Source organism: Antechinus flavipes, chromosome 1 (genome assembly GCF_016432865.1).
Source record: "Antechinus flavipes isolate AdamAnt ecotype Samford, QLD, Australia chromosome 1, AdamAnt_v2, whole genome shotgun sequence".
NCBI classification, from domain to species: Eukaryota; Metazoa; Chordata; class Mammalia; order Dasyuromorphia; family Dasyuridae; genus Antechinus; species Antechinus flavipes.
The window spans coordinates 96,076,616-96,103,786 of record NC_067398.1 but is presented as its reverse complement, the minus strand read 5'-3'; the positions used below and the strand labels follow the sequence as shown (position 1 = coordinate 96,103,786).

At 33.9% G+C, this 27,171-nt stretch overlaps 1 protein-coding gene across 1 annotated transcript in view; it reads left to right on the top strand.

Moving 5' to 3' along the window:
- The window catches only part of CNTLN (centlein), a 446,067-nt gene that overhangs the window by 289,267 nt on the left and 129,629 nt on the right, over nt 1–27,171 (top strand). Inside the window, exons 17-19 of the mRNA XM_051970804.1 lie at nt 5,028–5,181; nt 7,110–7,200; nt 7,285–7,493. Of these exons, the coding sequence (XP_051826764.1) occupies nt 5,028–5,181; nt 7,110–7,200; nt 7,285–7,493 (454 nt within the window). The remainder of the gene's footprint in view (nt 1–5,027; nt 5,182–7,109; nt 7,201–7,284; nt 7,494–27,171) is intronic.

Here is a 27,171-nt window from a genome sequence, read left to right as displayed (position 1 = left end):
GTCTGTTCAGAAAGTGGAATATTACAGGAAACAAGACCTGCAACTTTCTGTGTGACTTTAGACATGACAATTAGTGTTCTTTTGCCTCAGTTTATTAAAGTTAAGTTGAACTAGCTGATCTTTAAAATCTCTCTAGCTCTGAATTCCATTATGAATGTCATAATTCATAATTTTGCCTGTGTTTTTCTGGGAAAGCATTAGATTTGAGATTAAGTGAGATCCTATCTCATTCACATCCCAACTAGGATTTACCCTCCATCTTTAAGTTATATTTCAATTTTAATTGTTCATAGTTCCTCAAGCTTTTGGTATCAATCCCCTCATTTTATAAATGATATGGTATTATTTATATAGAGAGATGTATGTAAATACATTCATATTTTCATGCTTTACATGAAAATTAATTAACTGCTCAGTTCTAATGCATATTAATTACATACACATACTTGAATAAATATATTACATTATTCTTGACAGTTTGATGCATAGAAGATAGAATGTTGCACCCGGAGTCTAAAGGATGAGTTCAAATCTGGTCTCAGACAGCTAAAAGCTGGGTGATACTAGGCAATTCACTTAACTTTTTTCTACCTCAGATTATTTCTCCATAAAATTGAATAATAATTGTGCCTGCCTTCCCAAGATTGTTGTGAGGATCAAGTGAGATAATTTTTGTAAAACATTTAGAAAATATTTAAACCTTACATAAATGTGAGATGTTGTTATTATTTGTTATGCTATTTTGAATACTTTCTACATGCCAGGTATCATGCTAACTGCTAGGAATATAAATAAAACATAAATACATACAGTCTCTTCCCTCAAGGAACACAGAACCCATTACCTGAAGGTAAACAGAGAAAAATGAACAAATCTTCTTTTTTTAAACAAAAGGAAGAAGATTGATATGCTTGAACATATGATACAAAATCAAAGCCTATAGAAATAGATTTAGAACAAGCAGACATCACTCTAACAACTGGTAATAAAATTTCATAACAGGTACTATCGGATTTGTCAAATGTAACTGAAAATGGTTTAACCTCACTGAGAGCCTTTAAGATAGCCATGGTCCAAGAATGAAATGAAAAATCCCTCTATGATTAGCATCCTCATGGACTCAGCCATGGCAATCTGTTTATGAAAATGAGGAGTTTTATGGTGACAATCCAGGTTTAGATTATTGTATCAGAAATCACTTGGCTTCTTGTAAGTCTCAGCTAAAATGCCACCTAAGGAAATTTTCCTCAACCCCTATGAATTCCCCTGGTTAATTATTTCCTACTTATTTTAATATAACTCGCTTTGTATGTATTTGCATGTTGCGTCCCATTAGGCTGTAAGATCTTGGAAACTAGGAACTGTCTTTTGCCTCCTTTTGGGTCCTCATCACTTAACATGGTTCCTTGCACATAGTAGGCATTTAAGAAATATTTGTTGATTGAAGGAACCTAACCACATTAAAAATCCCTATTTTCCAGATGGTGATAAACAACTGGCTGACCAAACCTATCCTTAGAATTGGTTTCTCATTATATATAAGATTTCTCAGACGATGCATGAATATGAACTGAGTCAAGAATTGAAGAAGAAGAAGAGAGTTGTCTTGGTTATCTTTAAGAAATAAAACAAGACTTTTAATTATACTAAGTTTCTCCTTGATGCAATGACCTGTTTTTTGAGTAGCAATAGTTTTATGGTGATGATGTATGGCTACAAGTAATCAACACCAGTGTCTCTGAAAAATTTAAATTGAGGTTTGCCCATAGGAAATGAAACTCTATATGATGAGCACAAGTGAGCCTTACATTAGTAATAAAGAATTGGGCAAGAGAAGGCAATATAAAGGAAGTCATTCAAGAGATCTTTGATCACATGAAAAGAGGTAGTCTGATCATGTAGCAAGATGAAAGTATAAGCGAAACACAACCAAAGGATCTATTTAATATTTACATAAAAGGCATACGATCATGTTTGATCTCACTGGAAAACTTGTGGATGAATGTGAACGAGAGTTGTACAGGATGAGAAGGCATTTTTGGGTTGTAGCCTGCATTATTAGACGAGTGCAATGTTATTTCAGATATCCTCTACTTCAAAAATAATCTAATTCAGTATTCAACTCATTTTGATGAGAAAAAAAATGCTTCAGCATTTCACCATTGTTTGGCACTCATTGCACCTAAGTGTTGCCTTGGTTGAGCAATAGAGAAGTGAGTTTGGTCAGAAGTACTGTTCATCCCCTGCCAATGCTGCTGTTGCCCTTGGCCATACATAGGCAGCTCCTCCCCACAAAGACTGTGGTGCACAGGATTGTCGGGTTGGAGCCCACAATGCTGAGGTTGTGTGCACTGGAGAGCAAGTTGTAGGGCAGTTCCTACAGGAAGGTATGACTGTAATGTAGAGTCTCCCAACTTTCAAAAAAGTAGTGCTGAAAAGGCTGTGGAGCAGCTGATGTGCTCAGCAAGAGGAGGAGCAGCAGTGGGAGCCCAGGTAGAGGTGGTGGCAGGGGTGGGGTCACCAGAGGACCCAAGTAGCCTCTGAGCCCTGGGCAGTGGCTAGAACCCTAAGTGGTGAAGGGCACAGGACTTCCTCTACATCTATCCCTCTCCTACCCTCAAGGGAACTTAGAGAGTATGGTGGTAGTGGTGGGGAGAGTATGGGGTGGGAGGACAGTATAAAGGTCAGAGTTCCTCTCAGAAAGGAATTGGATCAAGAAGAGAGGAGCCCAGCTGTGCCGGGCTGGAAGCTCCACTTGCCCCTTTGGGAAATCGGTTAGAGATGCATGTGACCTGGAGATGCACTCCTTATTGGGAAAAATCGTTTGATATTCATTGTTTTTGACACTCATCATGCCTTCTGGAACAATTAGTGAGTACCAAGGTGCTGCTGTACCCTATCAATAAGATCAAAGTATTTTTTTGTTTGTACAATGCTGTTTGGCTGTATGAATCAAGGAATCCTATAGTTTCTGAAGAATTAAAATTGCTGTTGAGCAAATTAACAATGGGAAAAAATACCATGGATGTAAGATTGCGTCAAAATATCATCTATATTGTATATGACCAGAAAGAAGGGAGGCCAGTCATGTCCTGCCTATGCAGGAACAAGACTCTTAGGTTGGGGATTTTCCTCTAGTTGTGCCCCATGCCTGCAACCTTCTCTGTCCTTGGCTCTGATTACTGACTTATCTAGCTCCCTTTAAGTTCCAGCTAAAATTCTATCTCCTGAAAGCTCTATTCTTTCTCTCTGTTAATTATTTCCTATTTATTGACTCTCCATTAGATTGTAAGCTCCATGAGGGCAGGGGTAATCATGTAAGATGAGAACCCACAGAATCATAAATTTGGAAAGGATGTAATTTTTATCTAATACAATATTAAGGATTATTATTAAGTCTCACATATTATGTTACATGTAATTACAATAATAACTGAGAACTAAAAACTACAACTAATTAATAACTATTAGTTGGCATATACCCAAATGAAAATATTTTTCTGTCATATTTAATAAATAATTTCTAGCTAACACTCTGCAGAAGAGGAATCTACTACTTTGGCATTCCATTCTATTTTTAGACAATTCTGCTTTTAAAGAGGATTTTCTTAATATCAAACCTTAATCTGCCTCTTAGTGATTCCCACTTATGATGTTATTCTATCTGGTACCAAGGAACATCAGTCTAATCTTTCATTCTCTATTATCTTTTCATATGCTTGAAGTACAATGTTAAGATTTTTAAAGTATTTTCTTCATTCCAGACTTCTCCAATTCTTTCAGCTTTTAATCTGAACATTTGATTAGCTTTTATCCAATTTTTTTTTAAAAGGTAGGATTTACATATTAGAGAGTTTTTTCTCCCTTTCCCTTTTTGTTTTCATTACTTTATTTTCCACATTTCTTTTTGTTTTAAAGTGGTAGCAAGTTGAAAGTGCCAGCCACACCTTTCATTTAAGCCATCTTGCTTAAAAGCTAGGATCATGATATGTTGGTCTACTCACTACATACTTGAACCCTACTTCCTTTAAACAAAAATCATATCTGAAATCTGCAGTTTTATATTTTATCTCTGTCATATTTCGTTAGATTTTATACATATTATGGATTTCAGAGATCATTGGCAACTTTTTCATTGTTTTCTAAAAACATGTGAAACAAATGAAATTTGAGTCACAGACTCTCAAACTAATTTAGAAGGCCCCTTAGGGTTTTTCTAGTCCAATCTACACTTGGAAAAACCCAGATTACATTTGAACACCACTTCTGATAAGAAAATCATGGTCTTTTTTGAAAAATTTTTTATCATATCTATATATAAATATATCTACACATATCTATATAATACCTTTTATATACCTATATAAACATGGGATTTAAAAATTGATATATGTATATACACATAGCTATATATTTACTTTGTAAAGCTGCCTACATACCAATATAAACTTCTCCTGTCCAAGTTCAAATTATTTTCACTTTTTTGCCATTTCCCTTATAGCAAAATCCATAGAACCTCACATTTCCTCCTAATGTCATTTCTTCTGTTTAACTTAATATAGGCAACTCAATATTTGCATTACTATTATCTCCTTTTCAAAGTGTGTTTTAAATGGTAGGACCCATCTGGCAGTTCATATACATCAGTAAGCGATTTCTGACAGGTTTTTCATATGACATTTCCACTAGTGTACATCATTGTAAATTTGCCTGGGGGATATTAGAGATTTGAAAATAATAATTAACTTGATTCTCTGTTGCTGTACTATCATTTCCTTTAATTAACACTACAGCTGTAGCCACATAGTAAAGCACAAAGTAAAATGGAGATTTTATATTTATCTTGTGTTCTTGATTAATGTAGATGTCTACACTGTATAATTCTACCTTTCTTTCCAAGTATCTTTGGCACATTTATAGAGTTCAATTCTTTTTTAACCTAAAGTTGATAAAATTATTTAAAGACTCAACCTAGAAAGACATGAATTACTTTAATAAATTTTCTTTTTGAATTTTTCCTGTTAAAGTGATTCTGAAGAACTGATCTCTCAAAACCTAGGAACAATCATTGTGAAAACATCCCAAAAAGTCAGTCCAAGAAAAGTTGAGGGGAAGCAGACAGAAGAACAAGCAGAAGGGAAGAAACAAATTGTATTAGCTATAGAAAATCCAACCAAAAAGGTATATATTCTGGTTTTATTTATTTATAAGACTTATTTTAATAGTTTTTGAAACTTCTTTAAGTTAATTATTTTAAGCTTGTGTTCCTAATTTTAAAATTATTTTCAAAAGGCATATAATAAAGAGTAAAATTGATTATATACTATATCTTGGTAATACTTTTATCTGTAAAGCAATAAAGAAAAATAAGCTATATATTTTTATTAATTAGTAAAAATATCAATAGAAATAAATTTTAACCTTGATTATATTCTTTGCCTAATGAGGACCCTTATGTCTTTTTAGACAGTCTTCAAATTTTGGACAACTTATATTTGTTCGAATTTGTTAAACCAACAATAAATTCGCTGAATTTGTAATATAATGATTTAAAATTTGAATCCTAGATATCAAAATAAAAAAAATCAGCTTTGTGACTTTATTGTCACACTTTATATTTAATCGTTCATTTTGTTAATCCACTATATGTAGAATATACAATCCATTGTCACAACATGAAACTATATCAGCATTCTTTATTTTATGGTATTCAGTGGAACTGAACAAACTACAGGTAACGTGGTAGTTATTTTAGATTAGGCAGTGCTTTTTTTCCTCTCTGCTAAGAATTGATCTTAAAAACAAATACCATATTTTAAAGTTTTAAAGTACCATTTTCCCCCTAATGACTACCAAGAAATGCTTTCTTTGTGGCAATGAATCTTCAAAAATATCACATAAGCTAAAATATTTTATCATTAATTTGTTCCAGAATTGAAGTCTTCATAAAATTTCTAGCTTATGAGAAGCATAAATTGTTTTTAACAATGAATTTATTTTTATGCTAAAGCAAATTCTCTCTCTCTTTTTCTTTCTTTCTTTCTCTCTCTCTCTCTCTCTCTCACACACACACACACAAAACCTAAGCTCCTAATCAAAATATTCACCATCTAAAAAATACTACCACAGTAATATTTAATCTTTTTTCTACTTTTTAAAACATGCCAACTATTTATGTCTATGTTTTTAATTTCTTTTTTTTAAGGGGGGAGCAATATTTATTGTTGAAAAGCAATTTTGGAAAGTGAGCCAACATAGCTTTGTTTTATTTAATCTTAGTATAGTATCATCAAGGATGTCTAGAAAAAGTATACTTTTTATTTACCTACACACATTACTTTATCTTTTCATCTGGGTGCAGCAGAAAGTAGTAGTTGAATTGTTTTCTTAATTTCTTTATGATTCTTTTCCCCTTCTGTGTTAGAAAAATTTCAAGAATTCATTATTTACGTAATTCATATGAGTTATCTTTTCTTGTATCCTACTTAGACATCTGAAAGCCTCATACTACCTCTTGAAGACAATTCTTGATTATGTCTGGCATCAGAATACAAGGGTAGCATAGGTAATTGAAATGCACAGTTGTCTTTAAAAATCAATTCAGTAAGTAGTTTCAATCTCCTTCTCTTGCTATGACTGGTAACAAAATAGAACAACTGAAGTTTCATTTCCTCTACTTGCCCAAGTCCACAGTTGACATCATAGGGAAATATCCAAGGGACAGTCAGGCAGGAGTGAAAAGAGGAGTAAAGGATTTATATACTCAGAACTAAAATAATTCAAGTCACACAATAAATTTTATTTTAATTTATTCTAATGCTTGTCACATTTGCTCCTATATTTCTTTAGAAGGCCTTAAAATTCATTCTAGAAAGTTGATTTGACATTCTGCTTGCCAGTTGAATAACAATTATACTAGTTACCTAACCCTAGCCAATAAATTATGGTCTTGGACATGTGCAAAATAAAATTTTGCTAATTTTTTTATTTATCTGATATAAATTTCATTTGCTTTTCATAAGTTTTAAGTAAGTAAAATTATTGTTTTTGTTTTATCTAACAAGAGGTTTTGAATACTAATCTAATTTGTATGAGGCTTTTAAATTCAGGATAGCTATAATAAGGATTGTAGAAGATCATTTTCACAGAAGAAGAAAATTCATGCTTTGAGGAAGGCATATGCACCAGCCACTACTAAAGGTAAGAATGTATTGAAATTACATAACTTTCATTTTAAATCTTAAGAAAGACTAAAAGCCATTATTTACCACCTTGTTTATTTAGTTAACAAAGAGAATGAGAACAATGTAAACTTTGCAAAACCAGTATTAAATGAAAGAGTTGGATCCATGCAACAGCAAATCAATATGCTACAGGATTTGAAAAAGTCTACTGAAGTTTCTATTAAGGAATTAAAGGATGCCAATGAAAAGCTTACACAGCAACAAGAAATAACTGATCAAAAACTTCAGACTACCAAACAAACTGTAAAGGTAAAGACAACTTTAGTTGTATGATTATGACAATTGCATATTTTATTCACAGTCTTGTTTAAGCTCACATTTATCAAATTTACACATATGTCTATAAATCTGTTGTTCAGTAATTTAAGTAGATGTACTACTAGATTTATTTAATAAAGGAATGCACTCAAGAAGGAAGTTGCACCGAAAATATGTGGATAGGTACAGATTTAAAAAGACAGTAAGATCCTATTAAATTTACTTTATATTTCAATTTTTTTGTATTCTTCCATAGTAGTTTTGTTCTTTATTCTATGTTACATCTTAAATTTTTTTATCATAATCATATATGATTATTTAATATTATTATGAAATTATGAATAAAATGCTGATATTTTATTCAGCTTTGTATGAAAATTGTAATTTGAATCACATTAATTTTAACGTAATTATCTAAATATGATCACATAAAAGTGCCTTGTTTGGAATTTAAACCTCTTCAAAACCTTTCTCCTTCTTTGGTGTCAATACCAGGATTCCCTTTGTGGATCTGATTCTTTTGGACTCACTCAAGCTTGCATTGTACTTATCTCTTGTCCATTCCTGTGTAAGCTCCTCTGGACTCTCAGAGTGGGATGTCTCTCTATTTGCCACTTCTTCTCCCTCCCTCTTTTGTCAGGGATGCTTGTCATAGGAGCATAGAGGAAATCTCTGGAACACCTGCCTACTTCCACCATAGTTTGAAGATTTCACAGTTTACTACAGCTGTGCACAGATCTGAAATCCTTTAGACAAGGGTATCTAAAGGACTGATCTGGGAAGAACTTCTTATATCCTGGACCAGGACCAAAGGATTCAGCTGGGGTGCCTTTTAGGACAGCAGGACAAATTTGGTCAAGGACAACTCAAGGAAAAAAATACCTTATATTTTTTGTAATGTTGCCTGGTTCCAATAAGATCTAGAGGACCAGGAAGATGACCTCAAAATGGCTCTCTAAATTATAACATCTTGCAATTGGATTTACTTTGTAGAAAGGAAGTAAAAAGGAGAGAGGTCCTTTATATTCATCCTTCAAGGCCCTCTCTAAGAATACCGTCTTTCGTGATTCCTGAAAAATGCTTTTAACTAGCCCTTCTTTTCAGCTTATTGAAAGGAAGAAACTCTTGAAATTCAAAGACCCCAATTGTACCATTGTCTGGCTTCAGTACACCTTGAAGGATCAGGATGAATCTCTCAAATAGTTATTTTAATTGTCATTTTGTGTGTTTCTCTGTTTGCAGAATGTCTGTCATGTTTGTGCTTGAGCAAGATTCCTTGAAATATTTAAATGTGGCCAGAAAGAAAAACTTCTAAGGGCTGCAATTAGAGAGAAGTCTGGGAAAGACTTATTAACATTCCTAAAAAGAATTCCACCTTTAAAAAGAAAATCCTGACTTTTTTTGTGGTCCTAGTACTGGCCAGTTTGGGTCAGTAGAAATAAAGTTAGATAATTAAAGCTAAAACATCTTAGCAGATTCTGTAAGTTTTGTGATTAATCATTAAGAAGTTTGGCAACTAATCATTTTAAAATCCTAGGAGAGAGCTCCTGAGACTTTGGGTAGTTCTAGGAATTTACCCCACTCTGAAACATCTTGGTAAAATTCAGTAGCACCCATAGAATTTATTTTAAGGAAAATAAGGATTACGTTTTATGAAAGTTTTAGAAAGATTTTAAAAGCAATGGACAAATTCAATAGCTTTGTTTTAGGGAAATGAAATAAATCTTCCTCTTTTTCCATTTGTTTCTCCTTTGCCTGATACAATAGGGAGGGTAGATAGGAGAGAGAGAAAGAATATATATTGTTATTTGAGATAAGATGGTAAAAGCACGTTGAGGAAAAGTGTTAGATCAAAATAACAAACAAGTGTGCAGGTTAGAAATGAAAACAAGAAAGGTTAAGCATGTAGGAATGAAAGAAGCAGAAAGAAATAGAGGACTATAATCTATCCTGACTATATGAGTAGGGAGTTTGAGAATCTGGGAACTTTTGGAAACAGAAAAACAGTTTGCTGCTACTTTAGAAGCTCCTGCAGTATATCAGCCTGCTTGCAAGATTCAGGAAATGGGACTGAAACACTTAACTCTTTCCTGGCTCTCAAAAGAAAATTGTGTGAATTAGGAAACAACCAAAAAATAATTGGGACACATTGAACATTTAATTGCTATTTAGGGAGTCTTACAAATTAAATTTAAGCATTAGTCAATTTAAAAATAATTTTTAAAATTAGCATATATATGTGTATTAAAATTGGAGATTTGATTGCAAATTATATGAGATTCCTACCCATTTTTGTGATAGATCATGTTCTTTTCAATTGTAAGAATAGCCTTGTTTCCTCCCCAACACAAAAAGGAAACTCATTTAAAGATACAGGAGGGGAAGCTCAAGCCTTCCTATTTGGGCCGGTTACTGACTGATGAGAGACTCAGTAAATACTAATTGATGGGTAATAGGTTCTTTCTGAGATTGTAAGTTTGAGATTTGGTTTGTAACTTGAATTACAGTATAAACTGAGCAACTAAAAGAACGTGGAAGAAAAAAATCTGTTTAAAATCAGTTTGTTATAGTGTTTGTAACCACTAATTAGGGAATTAGATATTTCCACTTTTGCTTGTGTGTTAAGAAGAAGTTATATCTAAAACAGTTTAGCTATCACTTACGAAAGTTATAAGATTGTTAACTAAGTTATTTGTTGTCATAATGATATTGCCTAAAACTGGTAATTATTGTAAATGGAAATCACTGAGGTGAAAACCTTATCTAGTGTTTTTTTTTTTTTTCTTTTTAGAGAAGTGTCACTTGGGATCTCAGGGTATGCAGATTCCTTCCCCTTCACAGACAAGTGGAAATGCTCAGCTCACAGCATCTTTAATGGTAGATAGGATGAAAAGTCAGGAGTAGCAAGCTCAGTTCTGAAAGCTTGCTAGGTTTCTTGGAACCATCTTGTGAGCAAGGTGATAGCCCTGGGAAAAGAGTTTGGATTTTATAATCCCCAAACAAGGAATGCGTTTATCGAGAAACTACAAGTTTGTTATATAGAAATGATTTCTAATGATTGATTTTTACAAAAGAATAGATTTAAACTCAAAGGGAAAATAATCAGAGATGTTAAGTGAAGCCTCTCATGTATGCAAGGCTCAGTAACCTGTCATTGTAATAAGGCTAATTCAGTTGGTGATACTGACTCACCTTAAAGATGCTCCCATTGTTTAAAGAGATTCTGAGAACAGTAGTTTATGTTTATGTCCTTTTGAACACAATTACTTATTGAACATGTTTTTGCTATAGACAGCATTTCATAAAATTTGTACTCTCCAATTCTCCCCATCCCATCTTATGGGCTCCCAGTAGTGGTGGTGGGGTAACTCTTTGGTCAGGCTAGGACAAAGACTGACTTCAGGTACTTTTTATGTTCCCGAGGATACATTTTTTCTCTAAGATGAGTCTTTCCTTTTTCCCTTTGATATTTCTGAAAGTCTATCAAGAGAAAAGCCTTGAATTGGAGACTCCCTCAACAGTCATCCTGTCTACCCAATGCCTGAGTCTTTTCCTAAAAAAGTCTGGGTGGATGTGGGACATTCATGAAAATCTCATCTCTCCAAATTCTTTCTTTTGTAGGACTCTTGACTACTGTCTCTATTGACTCCAATTACTAACCTCTTTGATTTCCTTTCACATAGCTCAGGTCAAGGCTCTCCCTGTATGTACTACTGATACAACCTGTTCCTTGGACAGTATGCAACACAGTATGCCTCAGGCTTCTGTCATGCCTGACTCCCATTTCCTCTTCTGGTGGCGTGCGTTCATGAGGCATCTTCTAGTAAGGAAAATTACTCCCTTCTCCATCAGGAAGAAGTTTCAGAAGATTGAGACCACCATCCTTATTCCCTGGATTTAAAATATTTCACCAAATACAAGATAGCCAAATAAATGACTCATAATTGACTAAACTTACCTTTCTTTACAATGTTCTGTCTACTTGAATAATGTAGTAAAATTCTATAAATATTAATTTATTCTCCTGATAAACTAGCATTTTAAAAGACTTGAAACCAAAAACAGTATGCCATTATTAGGGACAAATAGATTTATTCTTCAGTCAGTATTTTATTATCAACCTTGAGGCCTATAACATTAAAAATGCAGCCCGTGATAAAACATTATATTTTGTAGCTCATAAAATTTGGGGATTTGAGGTATCTTTTGATCTCAACAAAACTTTTTAGCAAAGAAACATGGAATTTGTTGCGAGAGTTTGGTGATTTGGAGTTTAATTCCATGATTCTCTTTCTTGCCTCTTGAAATTACCAATAGTAATTCAGGTAGTTCAATCAAGTGTCTGTCTTTTAGTTCTAGAATAATTGTCCTTTTATGACATAATAGTAATGTTATTTTTCTCCACTATTGAATCAAGTTTCTGCTTATCAGTCATGTAAGAAGTTTTTTATTGACTGTTCATTTGTACAATTATTTAGTAGTGATTCCAGTATGTTGTAGTACCATATAGAATGTAATTAAAGAATATTTTAAAATTCAAAACAGCCTTTATTTTAGGAATACTAGCATTCCATGTCCTTTTACTTTAAAAGCTTTATGATGAATAGTAATTTATCAGAGCTTACTTTTGGACTTTTGGTATTAGTTATATTTTAACAGCAAAACTTAACTACATCCGTAGAAGTTCCTATAGAACAATCTGTGTCTACTATTTGATGGGTCAAGATACTAGAAAAAAATTAAGCATTTAAAATTTTAGAAATAAGTCCTTATAGTGTCAAATATCATATAATTCTGCTAAAATTCTTGTCAAGTAATTGCTATCAGATGAATTCTTTGGATGTGGGTCAATATCTATAGCTTTAAAAAATGCTGCATTGGTTATGTTTTATGGTAATGCTTTATGAAAAAAAACATTTGCAACTTAGAGTAGAACTAGTTCATAGGCATAAAGTGATAAATTCAGAATAAGAGTGATAAATGACTTGTTTTGTGATTCTCCAAACCAAGTACCAGAAATTTCCTTTAAAAAATCATAATATGTTATTATATTTGTCCTTTTGTCTAATGTATAGCTAGTAATACTTTTAGCTAATGTTAAGTGCTAGTTAGAGATAAAAAGAGAAGCTTATGTGGTCGGCTTTATAGTTGAAAGATGGCATGCTTTACCTGATAGAGTACACATGGATGAAGAAAGAAAGGGGGCTTTCCATGCTGAAGGACTCGGCATTGCTGGGAAGAGAAAGGGGAAGAGATACAAAATCTGTAGCCATTGGGGGCAGTGAAAGGTAAAAAAATGCTCTGTTATCAGGGATGGAGTTGTACAAATGAGACAGGTAGCCCATAGTCAATCTGTATGGAAAGAATCATGTCACTATTGACAGGGACAGAGCTGGGTAAGGCAAGCAGGCAAGAAAGTGACCTATTAAAAAAGAAAGGGAGGGAAAACAATATGGTGGAGTAAAGTCAAGTAACTTCCCAAGTCTTTCTTAAAGCTTTTCAAATATCTTTATATTTAATATAAAATATCTTAATATTTAATGATTAAACAAATTCAAGTGTAACAGAACCTGCAAAAAAGATGGAGTAAAGCAATTTTCAAGTCCAAGGCAATTTAGAAGGTCAACAGGAAGGAAGCAAGCATTAGGAGCCACTGAATCAGCCTGGTAGCAGAAGCTTTGGGAGCTTGCAGCTCATAGATAAGGGGTTAAACAACTGGTCAGAAGAACAAGGATCTTTTTATTAGCAGTAAAGCAGGATTGTTGCTTTGCTTTATACTTGAATCTGGATTGTAGTTGTGAGTGGCAGTCTTATGACTAGGAGTAGCACTAGCATACCAAAACTTGTATGCATAATGGAACAGGAACCCTCCTCATAGCTTTAGGGCAGAAAAAAGTGCTTATGGTCACTCACAGACCAGACGACAGGCCAGGAGAGGAGTTAACACAACTCTCCTTGCATTATACCACCTTGGAAGAACTGAAAACTTATGGGTTCCTAAAAGAAAACAGCCGTACAAGACTCATAAAGCTTGGAACAATGCACCCTTCACTAGGGAAGTAGACCCTTAGTTTAATAAAGAATTAAAAGTCAAGTAACAGGGGAAATGACAAACAATAGAAAAAAAATACCATAGAAAATTACTGTGGTGACAAAGAAGATCAAAACACACCCTCAGAAGATAACAAAGTCAAAGCTCCTACATTCAAAGCCTCCAAGAAAATTATCAATTGGTCTTAGACCATGACGAGCTCAAAAGGGATTTTGAAAGTCAAGTTAGAGAAGTAGATGGAAAATTGGGAAGAGAAATGAGTAATGCAAGAAAATCATGAAAAACAAGTCAACATTTTGTTAAAGGAAATGCACACACAACAGTACTGAAAAAAATAACACCCTAAACATTACACTAGACCAAATGGTAAAGAAAGTACAAAAAGTGAATGAAGAGAATGCCTTAAAAAGCAGAATTGGAATTGTTCGAAGATGGTGGAAAGGACACATGCTTCATTCTGAGTTCCCTTCTACCTTCACTTACTGATTACCTAATTTAGCTTCAGAAATAGAACTTGACTAGTAGAATCCACGGATATTGGGAGTACAACAAATTACCAGGTGAAGATAACTTGGAAGATTGCCAGAAAAGGTCTGTCTTGATCAGGTGGGAAGAGGCCAGCACAATCAGGGAGGCAGAACACAGAGGCTAGCACACTGAGCGGACCACGGGCGGGGGCAGTCTCTGTGGGTGGAGGATTTGCAGGGAAGACTCCACCCTGGGTTAGCTGCTCTGCTTTGGGTGCAAAGCAGTAGATCAGCAGAGAAGTTACACAAATGCCAAAGGTAGAGTGTAGTTCAAAATGCCAGTTTCACAGGACTTGGCCACACCCACCCAGCACTGGAGTGGCTCAGCACAACCACAGTGTAGCTGTGCAGCCACAGTCTGCAGTACGGGGCTCTGCCCAGGGCAGTGACATTCCTGCTGCTCAGCCACTTGTCCCAGGGCAGCCGCTGTTCTGCACAGCAGGGTTCTGCCCAGGGCAGTCATACTTCCAGCACAGTGGGGGCTTTTCCAGGGCAGTAAAACTTCCACAGCAGTGACTGTGGCTGCTCTTCATAACCCATTTGCAGGACAGCTACTGTCTATCTGTTCCTGTTCTGTAGAGGAAGCCAAGAACCTCCTTGTCCTGAAGGCAGACCCTAAAGGCTTATAAAAATTGAGTAAAAAGCCAAGTGAGCTCTAACTATTGATAGCCTCTATACAGAAAGAGAGCAGATTTCCAACCCTAAGGAGATTAATAGCAGACAATCTACAGACAAAACCCCAATGGGGATATAACCTGCTCCTTATCACACAAGGCTCTCCTAAAAGAAATTATAAAAGATCTTAAAAGAGAGCTAGAAAAAAAATGGGGAAAGGAAAGTGAAGCTCTGCAAGAAAGTATGGAAAAGACATATAACTCATTAAAAGAAAGATTTGATAAAGTAGAAAAAGAAGACAACTTCCTGAAATGTGAAGTGGAAAAGATAAAGAACTCTCAGGGAAACAGAATTAATGAGTTGGAAAAGATAAAAAATTCCCAAGAAATTAGGATTTGTGAATTGGAAAAGATAAAAAAAAAAACTCCCAGGAAAGTAGGATTTGTGAATTGGAAAAAGAAAATAACTCACTAAAAAATTAGTGAAATGGAAAAAAAATCCATAGAGCAAAATATCTCATTTAAAAACTCAATTGGACATATACAAAAAGAAGTAAAAAGAGTTAATGAAGAAAATGACTCATTAAAAATCAGAACTGAACAAATAGAAATGAACAATTTATTGAGACATCAAGAATCAGTCAAGCAACCCTCCCCCCCCCCCCAAAAAAAAAAAAAAAAGAATAGAAAAATGTTAAATACCTACTTGGAAAAACAACAGACCTGGAAAATAGATCTAGGAGAGATAACCTGAGGATTATTGAACTTACTGAAAATTATGATGAAAAAAAGAGCCTAGACACTATCTTACAGGAAATCCAAAAAAAAAAAAAAAAAAAGGGAACTGCTCAGATGTAATAGAATGAGAAGATAAAATAGGCATTGAAAGAATTCATCAAACATCAAACACCTTCTGAAAGAAACCCCCAAATAAAAACTCCAAGAAATATTGTGGCTAAATTTCAGAACTATCAGATTAAGGAAAAAATATTACAAGCAGCCAGAAAAAACAATTCAAATACCAAGGAGCCACAATAAGGATCACTCAGGATCTAGCAGCTTCCACATTAAAGTATTAAAGGGCCTGGAATATGATATTCTGTAAGGCAAAAGAAGTTGGAATTCAGCCAAAAATAAACTACCCAACTAAGCTGAACATTTTCTTCCAGGGAAGAAGATGGACAGTCAATGAAACAGATGAATTCCATTTATTCCTAATGAAAAAAACACAGTTAAACAAAAAATCTGACCTCCAAATATAGGACTCCAGAGAAGCATAAAAGATAAAAAAGAACTCTTGAAAACTGTATTTCTGTTATGGGCATATATAAAGAGTGCTTGTATAATTTGATTTTACCATTATAATATTAAAAAAAAGGAAGTAGAAGTGAAAAGAGGATAGTATCAGAAAAAGGGAAAAGGCGAGATAAAAAGAGGGAAATTACATTCATGAAGAGGCAAAGAAAACCTATCATATCTGAAGGAATTAAGGAAGGGGAAGGGCATTGTGTGAATCTTACTCTCATCAGATTTGGCTCAAAGAGAAAATATTAAACATATTTAGTTTACAGAGAAACTTCTCTCATCTAATTAAAAAGTAGGAGAAGAAAAGAGAAAAGGAAAAGAGTAGGCTAAATAGGAGGGAATACAGAAAAAAAAAGGAAAAAGTATAAGAAAGGGGGAGGATCTCAAAGGTGGGAGGGATTTTAAAGAGGGAGAGCTGCGTGAGACAAGTGGTTTCAATAAGTTTAACACTGGGAAAGGGGGCGAGAGGGGAAAGGAAAAGAAAAGTATAATCTAGGGATAATAAGATGGCAGAAAATACAAAATTAGTAGTTTTTAGTGTAAATGTGAATGGGATGAACTCTCCCATAAAATGGAGGCGGATAGCAGACTGGATCAAAAGCCACACATTTAAAACTGGGTGATACATACAGAGTAAAGATAAAAGCCTGGAATAGAATCTACTATGCTTCAGGTGAAGTCAAAAAAGCAGGGTTAGCATCCTGATCTCAAATCAAACAAAAGCAAAAATTGATCTAATTAAAAGAGATAAGGAAAGAAACTATATCTTGCTAAAGGGTAGCATAGATAATGAAGCAAGATCAATACTAAACATATATGCACCAAATGGTATAGCATCTAAATTCCTAAAGGAGAAGTTGAGAGTTGCAAGAAGAAATAGCAAAACTATAATAGTGGGAGATCTCTCAGAATTGCACTCTCAGAATTAGATAAATCAAACATAAAAATAAGAAAGAAGTTAAAGAGATAAATAGAATATTAGAGAAGTTAGGTATGATAGATCTTTGGACAAAACTGAATGGAGACAGAAAAGAGTATACTTTCTTCTCAGCAGTTCATGAAACCTATACAAAAATTGACCATATATTAGGGCATAAAGACCTCAAAATTAAATGCAGCATTCTTTTCAAATCTCGATGCAATAAAAACTACATTCAACAAAAAACTAGGGGTAAATAGACCCAAAAAAAGACCAAAAAAAACCCCCTAAATAATCTAATCCTAAAGAATGATTGGGTGAAACACCAAATCATAGACACAATTAATAATTTCACCAAGAGAATGACAACAAAGAGACAACACACCAAAATTTGTGGGATGCAGCCAAAGCACTAATAAAGGGAAATTTTATACCTCTAGAGGCTTATTTGAATAAAACAGAGAAAGAGAAAATGGATGCATTGGGTTTGCAACTTAAAAAGCTAGAAAAAGAGCAAATTAACCACCCCCCCCAATCAAATACTAAATTTGAAATTCTAAAATTAAAAGGAGAAATTAATAATATTTAAAGTTAAAAAAAACTATTGAGTTAATAAATATAACTAAGAGTTAGTTTTATGAAAAAATCAATAAAATAGATAAAGCTTTGGTAAATCCGATTAGAAAAAGGAAAGAGGAAAATCAAATTGTTAGTCTTAAAAATGAAAAGAGGGAACTTTCCACCAATGAAGAGGAAATTAGATCAATAATAAGGAGTTACTTTGCCCAATTTTATGCCAATAAATTTGATAACTTAAGTTATATGGATGACTACCTTCAAAAATATAGGCTACCCAGATTAAGAGGAGGAAGTAAATTGCTTAATTAGTCCCATTTCAGAAAAAGAAATAGAAGAAACTATTAATCAACTCCCTAAGAAAAAATCCCCAGGACCCGATGGATTTACATGTGAATTCTACCAAATATTTAAAGAACAATTAAATCCAATGTTATATAAACTATTTTAAAAAATAGGGAATGAAGGACTCCTATCAAATTCCTTTTATGACACAGACATGGTACTGATACCTAAACCAGGTAGGTTGAAAACAGAGAAAGAAAATTATAGACCAATCTCCTTAATGAATATTGATGCTAAACTCTTAGATAAAATATTAGCAAAAAGACTACAGAAAATCATTCCCAGGATAATACACCACAACCAAGTAGGATTTATACCAGGAATGCAGGGCTGGTTCAATATTAGGAAAACTATTAGCATAATTGCCTATATCAGTAACCAAATTAACAAACACCATATGGTCATCTCAATAGAGAAAAAGCATTTGATAAAATCCAACATCCATTCCTATTGAAAACAATTAAGAGTATAGGAATAAATGGGCTTTTCCCTAAAATAGTAACATCTATTTAAAACCATCAGTAAGCATCATATGTAATGGGGAGAAACTGGAACCATTCCCAATAAGATCAGGAGTGAAACAAGGTTGCCCACTATCACCATTACTATTCAGTATTGTATTAGAAATGCTAGCTTCGGCAATAAGAGTTGAGAAAGAGATTAAAGGAATTAGAATAGGTAATGAGGAAACCAAATTATCACTCTTTGCACATGATATGATGGTATACTTAGAGAACCCCAGAGATTCTACTAAAAAGCTATTAGAAATAATCCACAACTTTAGCAAAGTTGCAGGATACAAAATAAATCCACATAAATCATCAGCATTCTTATATATCACTAACAAAACCCAACAGTAAGAGATACAAAGAGAAATTCCATTTAAAGTAACTGCCGATTGTATAAAATATTTAGGAATATATCTGCCAAGGGAAAGTCAAGAACTATATGAGCAAAACTACAAAACACTTTCTATAAAAATGAAGTCAGATCTACCCAATTGGAAAAAATAATAAGTGCTCTTGGATAGGTTGAGCGAATATAATAAAATGACAATACTACCTAAATTATTCTATTTATTTAGTTCCATACCAATCAGATTCCCCAAAGACTATTTTAATGACCTAGAAAATATAACAACAAAATTCATCTGGAAGAACAAAAGGTCAAAATTTTCAAGGGAACTAATGAAAAAAAAAATCAAATGAAGGTGGCTTAGCTGCACCAGATCTAAAACTATATTATAAAGCAGTGGTCACCAAAACCATTTGGTATTGTCTAAGAAATAGATTAGTTGATCAGTGGAATAAGTTAGGTTCACAGGACAAAATAGTCAATAACTTTAATAATATAGTGTTTGACAAACCCAAAGACCCCAGCTTTTGGGATAAAAATTCATTGTTTGACAAAAACTTCTGGGAAAAGTGGAAATTAGTATGGCAGAAACTAGACATTGAGCCATACTTAATACCATGCACCAAGATAAGGTCAAAATGTGTTCATGATCTAGTCATAAAGAATGAGATTATAAATGAATTAGAAGAACATAGGATAATTTACCTCTCAGACCTTTGGAGGAGGAAGGAGTTTGTGACCAAAGAAAACCTAGAGATCATTATTGATCACAAAATAGAAAATTTTGATTATATCAAATTAAAAAGCTTTTGTACAAACAAAACTAATGCAGACAAGATTAGAAGGGAAGCAGTAAACTGGGAAAACATTTTTACAGTCAGAGGTTCTGATAAAGGCCTTATTTCCAAAATATATAGAGAATTGACTATAAAAAAATCAAGCCATTCTCCAATTGATAAATGGTCAAAGGATATGAACAGACAATTCTCAGATGAAGAAATTGAAACTATTTCTAGCCATATGAAAATATGCTCCAAGTCATTATTAATCAGAGAAATGCAAATTAAGACAACTCTGAGATACCACTACATACCTGTCAGATTGGCTAGGATGACAAGAAAAAGATAATGCTGACTGTTGGAGGGGATGTGGGAAAACTGGGATACTAATGCATTGTTTGTGGAATTGTGAATGCATCCAAACATTCTACAGAGCAATTTGGAACTATGCTCAAAAAGTTATCAAACTGTGCATATCCTTTGATCCAGCAGAGTTGCTACTGGGCTTATATTTCAAAGAGATCTCAAAGAAGGGAAAGGGACTTGTATGTGCAAAAATGTCTGTGGCAGCCCTTTTTGTAGTGGCTAGAAACTAGAAATTGAATGGATTTCCATCAATTGGAGAATGGCTAAATAAGTTGTGGTATATGAATGTTATGGAATATTATTGTTCTGTAAGAAATGACCAGCAGGATGATTTCAAAGAGGCTTAGAGAGACCTATATGAACTGATGTTAAGTGAAATGAGCAGGGCCAGGAGATCATCGTATACTTCAACAATACTATATGATGATCAATTCTGATGGACATGGCCCTCTTCAACAATGAGCTGAGCCAAATCAGTTCCATTTGTTCAATAATGCATAGAACCAACTACACCCAATGATAGAACTATGGGAAATGAGTTCCCATACTCATTTGGGAGTATTTCCATAACATAGCATTTCCACTCCCTCTGTTTTTGTCCACTTGGATTTTTGATTTCCTTCTCAGGTTATTTTTACTTATTTCTAAGTCCGCAGCAAAATAACTGTATGAATATGTATACATATATTGTATTTAACATATACTTTAACATATTTAACATGTATTGGTCTACCTGCCATCTATGGGAGGGGGTGGGGGAGAAGAGGGGTGAAGTTGGAACAGAAGGTTTTGCAAGGATCAGTGCTGAAAAATTACCCATGCAAATAGCTTGTAAATAAAAACCTATAATGAAAAAATTTTTTTAAAAAACAGAATTAGCCAAATGGAAAGAGAGACACAAAAATTCACCGATGGGAAAAAAAAATCTTCTTAAGGAATAGAAATGATTGAAGGGGAGTGGAGGGAATTCACTAAAAAAAACAACTTCTTTAAATGAAGAATTGGACAAATGGAATAGGAGGTATAAAAGCTCACTGAAGAAAATAATTCCTTAAAAATTAGAATTGAACAAATGGAAGCTAATGATTTTATGAGAAATCAAAAAAAAAGATACAAAATTAAAAGAATGGAAAAATAGAAAGCAATGTGAACTATCTCATTGGAAAAACAACTGGCCTGGAAAAGAGTTCAAGGAAAGATAATTTTAAAATAATTGGACTACCTGAAAGCCATGACCAAAAAAAGAGCCTAGGCATCTCCTTTCAAGAAATGTCAAGGAAAACTGCTCTGATATTCTAGAAGTAGAGGGTAAAATAAAAATTGAAAGAACCCACTGATCACCTTCTGAAAAAGATCCTCAAATGAAAATTCCCAGGAATATATATTCCTAAGCTTCAAAGTCAAGGAGAAAATATTGAAAGCAGCCAGAAAGAAACAATTTGAATATTGTGGAGTCAATCACAATATAACACAAGATTTAGTAGCTTCCAAATAAAGGATCAGAGGGTTTATTCCAGAGTAAAAAGGGGTTAAGACTGCAACCAAGAATCACCCAGCAAAACGGAGTATAATCCATCAGGGGAAAAATGGAAATTCTGTGAAATAAAGAACTTTTGAGCATTCATGATGAAAAAAGACCAGTGCTTAATAGAAAAAATTTTTTGAAACTCCAGAGAAGCATAAAAAGGTACAGGAAAAGGGAATCATAATGGACTTCATACTGCACTTAATAAGGTTAAATGGTTTATATCCCCATATGGAAAGATAATAATTGTAATTTGTAACAATTTTCTCATTATTAAGGCAGTTAAAAGAAGTTTATATATAGACAGAGGGCACAGTGTAGTTGAATGTGAAAGCATGATATTTAAAAATATAAAATCATGGAGTGAGAGAAGAATGTACTGGGAGAAAGGGAAAAGGAGATGTAGAATAGGGCAAAATTTCACACATAAAAAAGGCAAGAAAAAAGAAGAGGAGGGGAGGGGAGTGAGTGAACCTTACTCTCATCAGAATTGACTTAAAAAGGAAATAACATATATACTCAATTGGATATAGAAATCTATATTACATTAAAAAGTAGGAAGGGGAGGGGATAAGAGAAGGATGAGGATGATAAAAGGGAAGGCAGATTGTCAAAAACAAAACACTTGAGGTGGGACAGGATGAAAAGAGAAAACAGAATAAATGGGGTGGGGAATACGGTTAGCAAAAATAATTGTGAAGAAAAATAACTTAAAGCACATTTCTCTGATAAAGACCTCATGCTTTAAACACTTAAAGAAATGAATTAAATTTTTCCCCCAATGTATTAATTATCAAATTATGAACAATTTTCATATGAAGTAATCATACCTATCTATATATTAAAAGATGCTCTAACTTACAATTGATCAGAGAAATACAAATGGAAACACTTCTGAAGTACCAGTATATATCTATTAGATTGGCTAATAGGATAGAAAAAGAAAATTACCAGTATTGGAGTAGAAGTGGGAAAAATGAGACATTAATGCACTGCTGGTGGAGTTGTAACGTGATTCAACCATTCAATAGGACAGTTCAAAACGGTATCCAAAGGGCTATAAAACTGAGCATACCCTTTGACCTAGTAATACCACTACTAGGTCTGTATCCCAAAAGAGATAAAAAGTAAAAAAGGACTTGTACAAAATATATTTATTGAAATTCTTTTCTGGGGGCAAATAATTGAAAAAATGTATCTGAAATAACAAAAAATGAATAATATCTAGGAAATCAATGAAAAAATGTAAAGGAAGGGAGGCTGGAAGTATCAGATCTCAAAGTATACTAATCACAAAGCTATAATTATCACAAGTATTTGGTACTGGGTAAGAAATAGATAATTTAATCTGTAGAACAATTAGGCAAATTAGACAAAAAACATTTAGAAACAAATGAGCATGGCAGCCCTAGTGTTTGTTAAATCCAAAGAAAGATCCTAATTTTTAGGGCAAGGCAAATTGGGAAGTAGTCTGGCTGAAAAAAAGGTATAAATCAGAAGCTTACACCATATACTAAGACAAGTTTTAAATAGCTACATGATTTAGATACAAATAGTGATATCACAAGTAAATTTAGTGTACATGCAAGAAATTTGTTAGATCTATAGATAGGGAAAGAGTTCATGATGAAACAAGAATAGAGTTTCACAGATATAAAATAATTTTGACCGTATAAAATTAAAGAGTTTTTGCCCAAGCAAAATCAGTGCTTCTAAGATTAGAAGAAAAGCAGGAAGCTGGTGAAAAATCTTTGCAATAAATTTTTCTTAGAAAGAGTCATTTCTAAGAAATATACTGTACTGATTAGAATATAGATTCAGTTGGACAAGTTCCATGTAGTATCTATCCAGATATATGTCAGAATCCGGAAAATGAACATCCTTCATTATCTTAATCTTTTTTACGTGCATGAGCAAGCCTATCTATCCTTCACAACCCAGGGGTGTATGGTTTTCCTCTCCTTCCAAGCTTTTTACAAACTTGTTTTATACTTACTGCTTTCCTTTTCCCCCCTTAGATAATGTTGCTTATAATCATCTGTAATTTAATGCAAAAATCAATGACTTGAAAATTTGAAGATCTAGGTGCTAATCCTCCCACAGATTCTCAATAGCTATTTGGCTAGGAGCAGTTAGCCTTCTAAAGTGGTTTCCTCATCTTTGAAAAAGAATGATGTTGACTTGATGACCTCTGATTTCCCTTGCCCTTCCAGATCAATAATCCTTCTTTTTAAGAGTTTACAAACAGTTTTATATTCTGAACTATTGGTGTTTGGGAAGCCCAGTTCTTTCCTTTGATACATATGTCAAATTTAGCAGACTGAAAAGCTTTGTAGTCTTTGTTTTTTTATATTGTGGTAATGACTTAAATCAGTTTGCCATCTACATAAAATGATAATACTTTGTATAAGTGTCTTTTCTGTTCTCCATTTTCAATTTTCACTTATAATTGCTTGCTTAAATAGTTTAGGATATAATGCTTCACTTTCATAATTTTCTCTCTCTCTCTCTCTCTTTTTCCCTCTCTCTCTCTCTCTCTCTCTTTTTTTATACAAATTCTAAGAGGGATCTAAATATATACAGACTAGGACAATTTCTACACGAATAATAAATCTTCTCCTATGTTAAAATAGTATCAGTTTATTAGTTTTCTGGATAATGTTATAGTATTTGATATTTATCTCCTATTACCTGATATTTTTCTTTCTTGAAGAAAGCATTTAGAATATAAAGATGTAAAGTTTCTTTGTACTCTATAAGTCCTTAGTCTTTCTAATTTTATCTTCTTGAACCATGCTTTCTCTTACACTTCTCACCATTTTTAACCTTTCCTGTCTTTGAAGGTAGCTAAATGGCAGCAGAGAGGGCTGGGTCTGCAATCAGGAAGCCCGGAGTCAAAATCTGGCCTCAGACCATTTCTGAATGATCTCAAAAAAGTAATTTAACCTCTTTTTGTCTCTGTTTTCTCAAAAATAAAATGTGGATAATGAAGGTGCTACCCTTTCAGGGGTGCTGTGAAGGTATTTGTAAAGTGCTTAGCATGTAATCCATTAGACTGTAAGCTCCATCTAAAGACTTATTCCTTCCCAGCTGTGTGTCCCTAGACAAGTCACTTACCCTCTGTCTATCTCAGTTTTTTCATCTGTGAAATTGGAGTAATAGTAGCTCTACCTCCCAGTGTTCTCATGAAGGTCAAATGAGACAATATTAAAAAAAAATAAAACACTTAGAACTGTGCCTGGTGCATAGTAAGTTCTTAAGAAATCTTTGTTTTGTTTCTTTCCTTGTTTGCATTGAACATTAGAATACCTCCATAAAGTTCTACTCCTGTGCCCAATCTTGTCATAGAGGTGACTGAGTGTTTAAAGACTATGGCAGTATAGCACAAACTCCTATAATAACAGTAAGACTCTAAAAAAAAATTCCTCAAATTTCCCATGACTTCATATTTAATTTTTTTCTGGCTGCTCAAAGTATTTTCTTTTTCACTTGGAAGTTCTGGGATTTGGCAATAATATTCCTGAAAGGTTTCATTTTGAGATTTATAATCTCATAATATAATTCATAATCTCTTTGATGTTATGCAGTAACATCAGTAAATTTTTCCTTCCCTTTCCCCTTTCCTCTCTCCCCTCTTCCCTCCATCTGTCCCCTCTCCCTTTTCCCTTCTTCCGTCTCTCCTCTCTCCTCTCTTCTTTCCTTTCCTTTTTCCTTTCTTCTCCTCTCCTCTCCTCTCCTTTTTCCTTTCTCCTTTCTCCTTTCCTTTCTCCTCTCCTCTCCTTTCCTTTCCCCTTTCCTTTCTTTTCTCCTTTCCTTTCCTTTTTTTTCCTTATATATATGTAATGCAGTTTTGCATTATAATTTTTTGAAATATAATGTCTAGACTTTTTTTCTCATCATGCCTTTCAGGTAGCCCAATAATTATTAAATGTCCTGTCCTCAATCTATTTTCCAGGTTAGTTGGTTTTTCCCAGGAGATATTTCACATTTTCTTCTATTTTTTAAAAATTCCTTTGACTTTGTTTTATTGATTTTTGATGTATTTTGGTTTCATTAGCTTCCATTTACCAAATTTTAATTTTCAAGTAGTTATTTTAAAAGTGAGCTTTTGTACCTCTTTCTCCATTTGGCCAATTCTGCTTTTTAAGGAAGTCATTTATTTCATTGAATTTTTGCACTTCTTTTACAATTTGACTGTTTCTTTTTTTAAGGTGATTTTTCTTCAATATTTTGTGCCACTTTTATGAATCTGTTAATTTTCTTTTCACAATTTTCTTGCTTCATTCTCATTTCTTTCCCCAATTTTCCTCTCCCATCCTTATCTATTTCTTTAACTCCTACAGGAGTTTTTGTTAGTATTGTTTCCAATTCTCATTTTTCCTTGAGACTTTGCTCATAGCTATTTACACATTGTTGTCTTCTTCTGAATTTATGTCTTGATCTTTCCCTCCACCATAGTAAACAATCAAGTTGTTATTGTTTTGTTTATTTTCCAGCTATTTCATGGCCTTGAACTTTATGTTAAAGATAGCTGGGGTTGGAGCAGTACCACTCCCAGATTCAGGTTTTTATATGCTATTTTCAGAGCTACTTCTAGGAATCTGCAAGTTTTCAATCTTCTATGTGATCTGGGTAGAAGTGTAGTTACTGTGTCTTTACCCAGGAAGGATTTCTGCTCCCCTACAACTGCAAGTGCCATAGTATTCTGCTAGATTAGACTAGTCCAGGTAAGGAAACTGAGACTCAGGAAGGTTCAGATGACTTATACAAGCTCAGAACTCAAGTTCAGGCCCAGTGACTTCCTTCTGTGGCCTGCATACTACACTGCTTCTTATAAAGCAGAGAAGGATAATCTACCAGGTGATTCAGGTGACGCAGAGAACAGGGGTATCTTTGAGACTATAGTCCCCAAAGCCAGCGGCAAACTAGAGGCATGGATCTCTTAAGAGGTCCTTCTTGAGCCTCAGTTTCCTTACCTGGAATAGGTGACCTCTACTTTCCCTTCTAGTTCTAAATCTATGATCAATGAAACTGGCTTGATTTTTAACCAGAACAAGAAAGCTCTAGCTTGTTGTATATAGGTTTGAAACTGACTTGTTTTTTGAAGTTATCATCGTTCACACACTCCATTGCATTTCCCTTACTATTAGGCATGCAATTAATTGTCATTATGTGAGCTGTAGATCATTTATGACTAGTCACAATGTATAAGAGACAAAAAATAAGAAAATAGAAACAGATTAAAGAAATACAGAAAACCACATGGAAAATGACTGCCCAAAGGAGATTTCAAGAAAGGGAGATAAACTTTTTCTCTTCTGTCATTGATCCCAACTAGCAACCACCATCAATAAATAACCTCAGTCATATCATCCTCACGTCAAAGTTTTTTGTTTCATAGGACAGAAACCTAGCCCCTGGAGCTAAGTTAAAAACACTCAGATTCTTGTTTCTGAATCAGATTCTGAAACTATTGAGGATTTTCTCTTTCTAGTGGTTATTGCGCTGCAGATGCAAGGCTTTCTTCTCATGTATTACTGAATATCTGAGCTCCTAAACCTCTGTTTAGGAGGATTCCCAGTAGTTTTCTCTCCATTTCCCACCAACTACTTTCCTTTTGGACTTCTCCCTCATGTCCCTGCCCTGGATACTTTCTCCCCTAGTTCCACGTGCTGTATTTGTATTTGCATCTCCAGAGCTTAATATAGTATCTGGTACATAATGGCACTAAATAAATTTTTATTGACTGTTGACTACTGCTATAACTGCCTTTGTATCTTGAAACTTAAATCGTGGCTTAAACTTG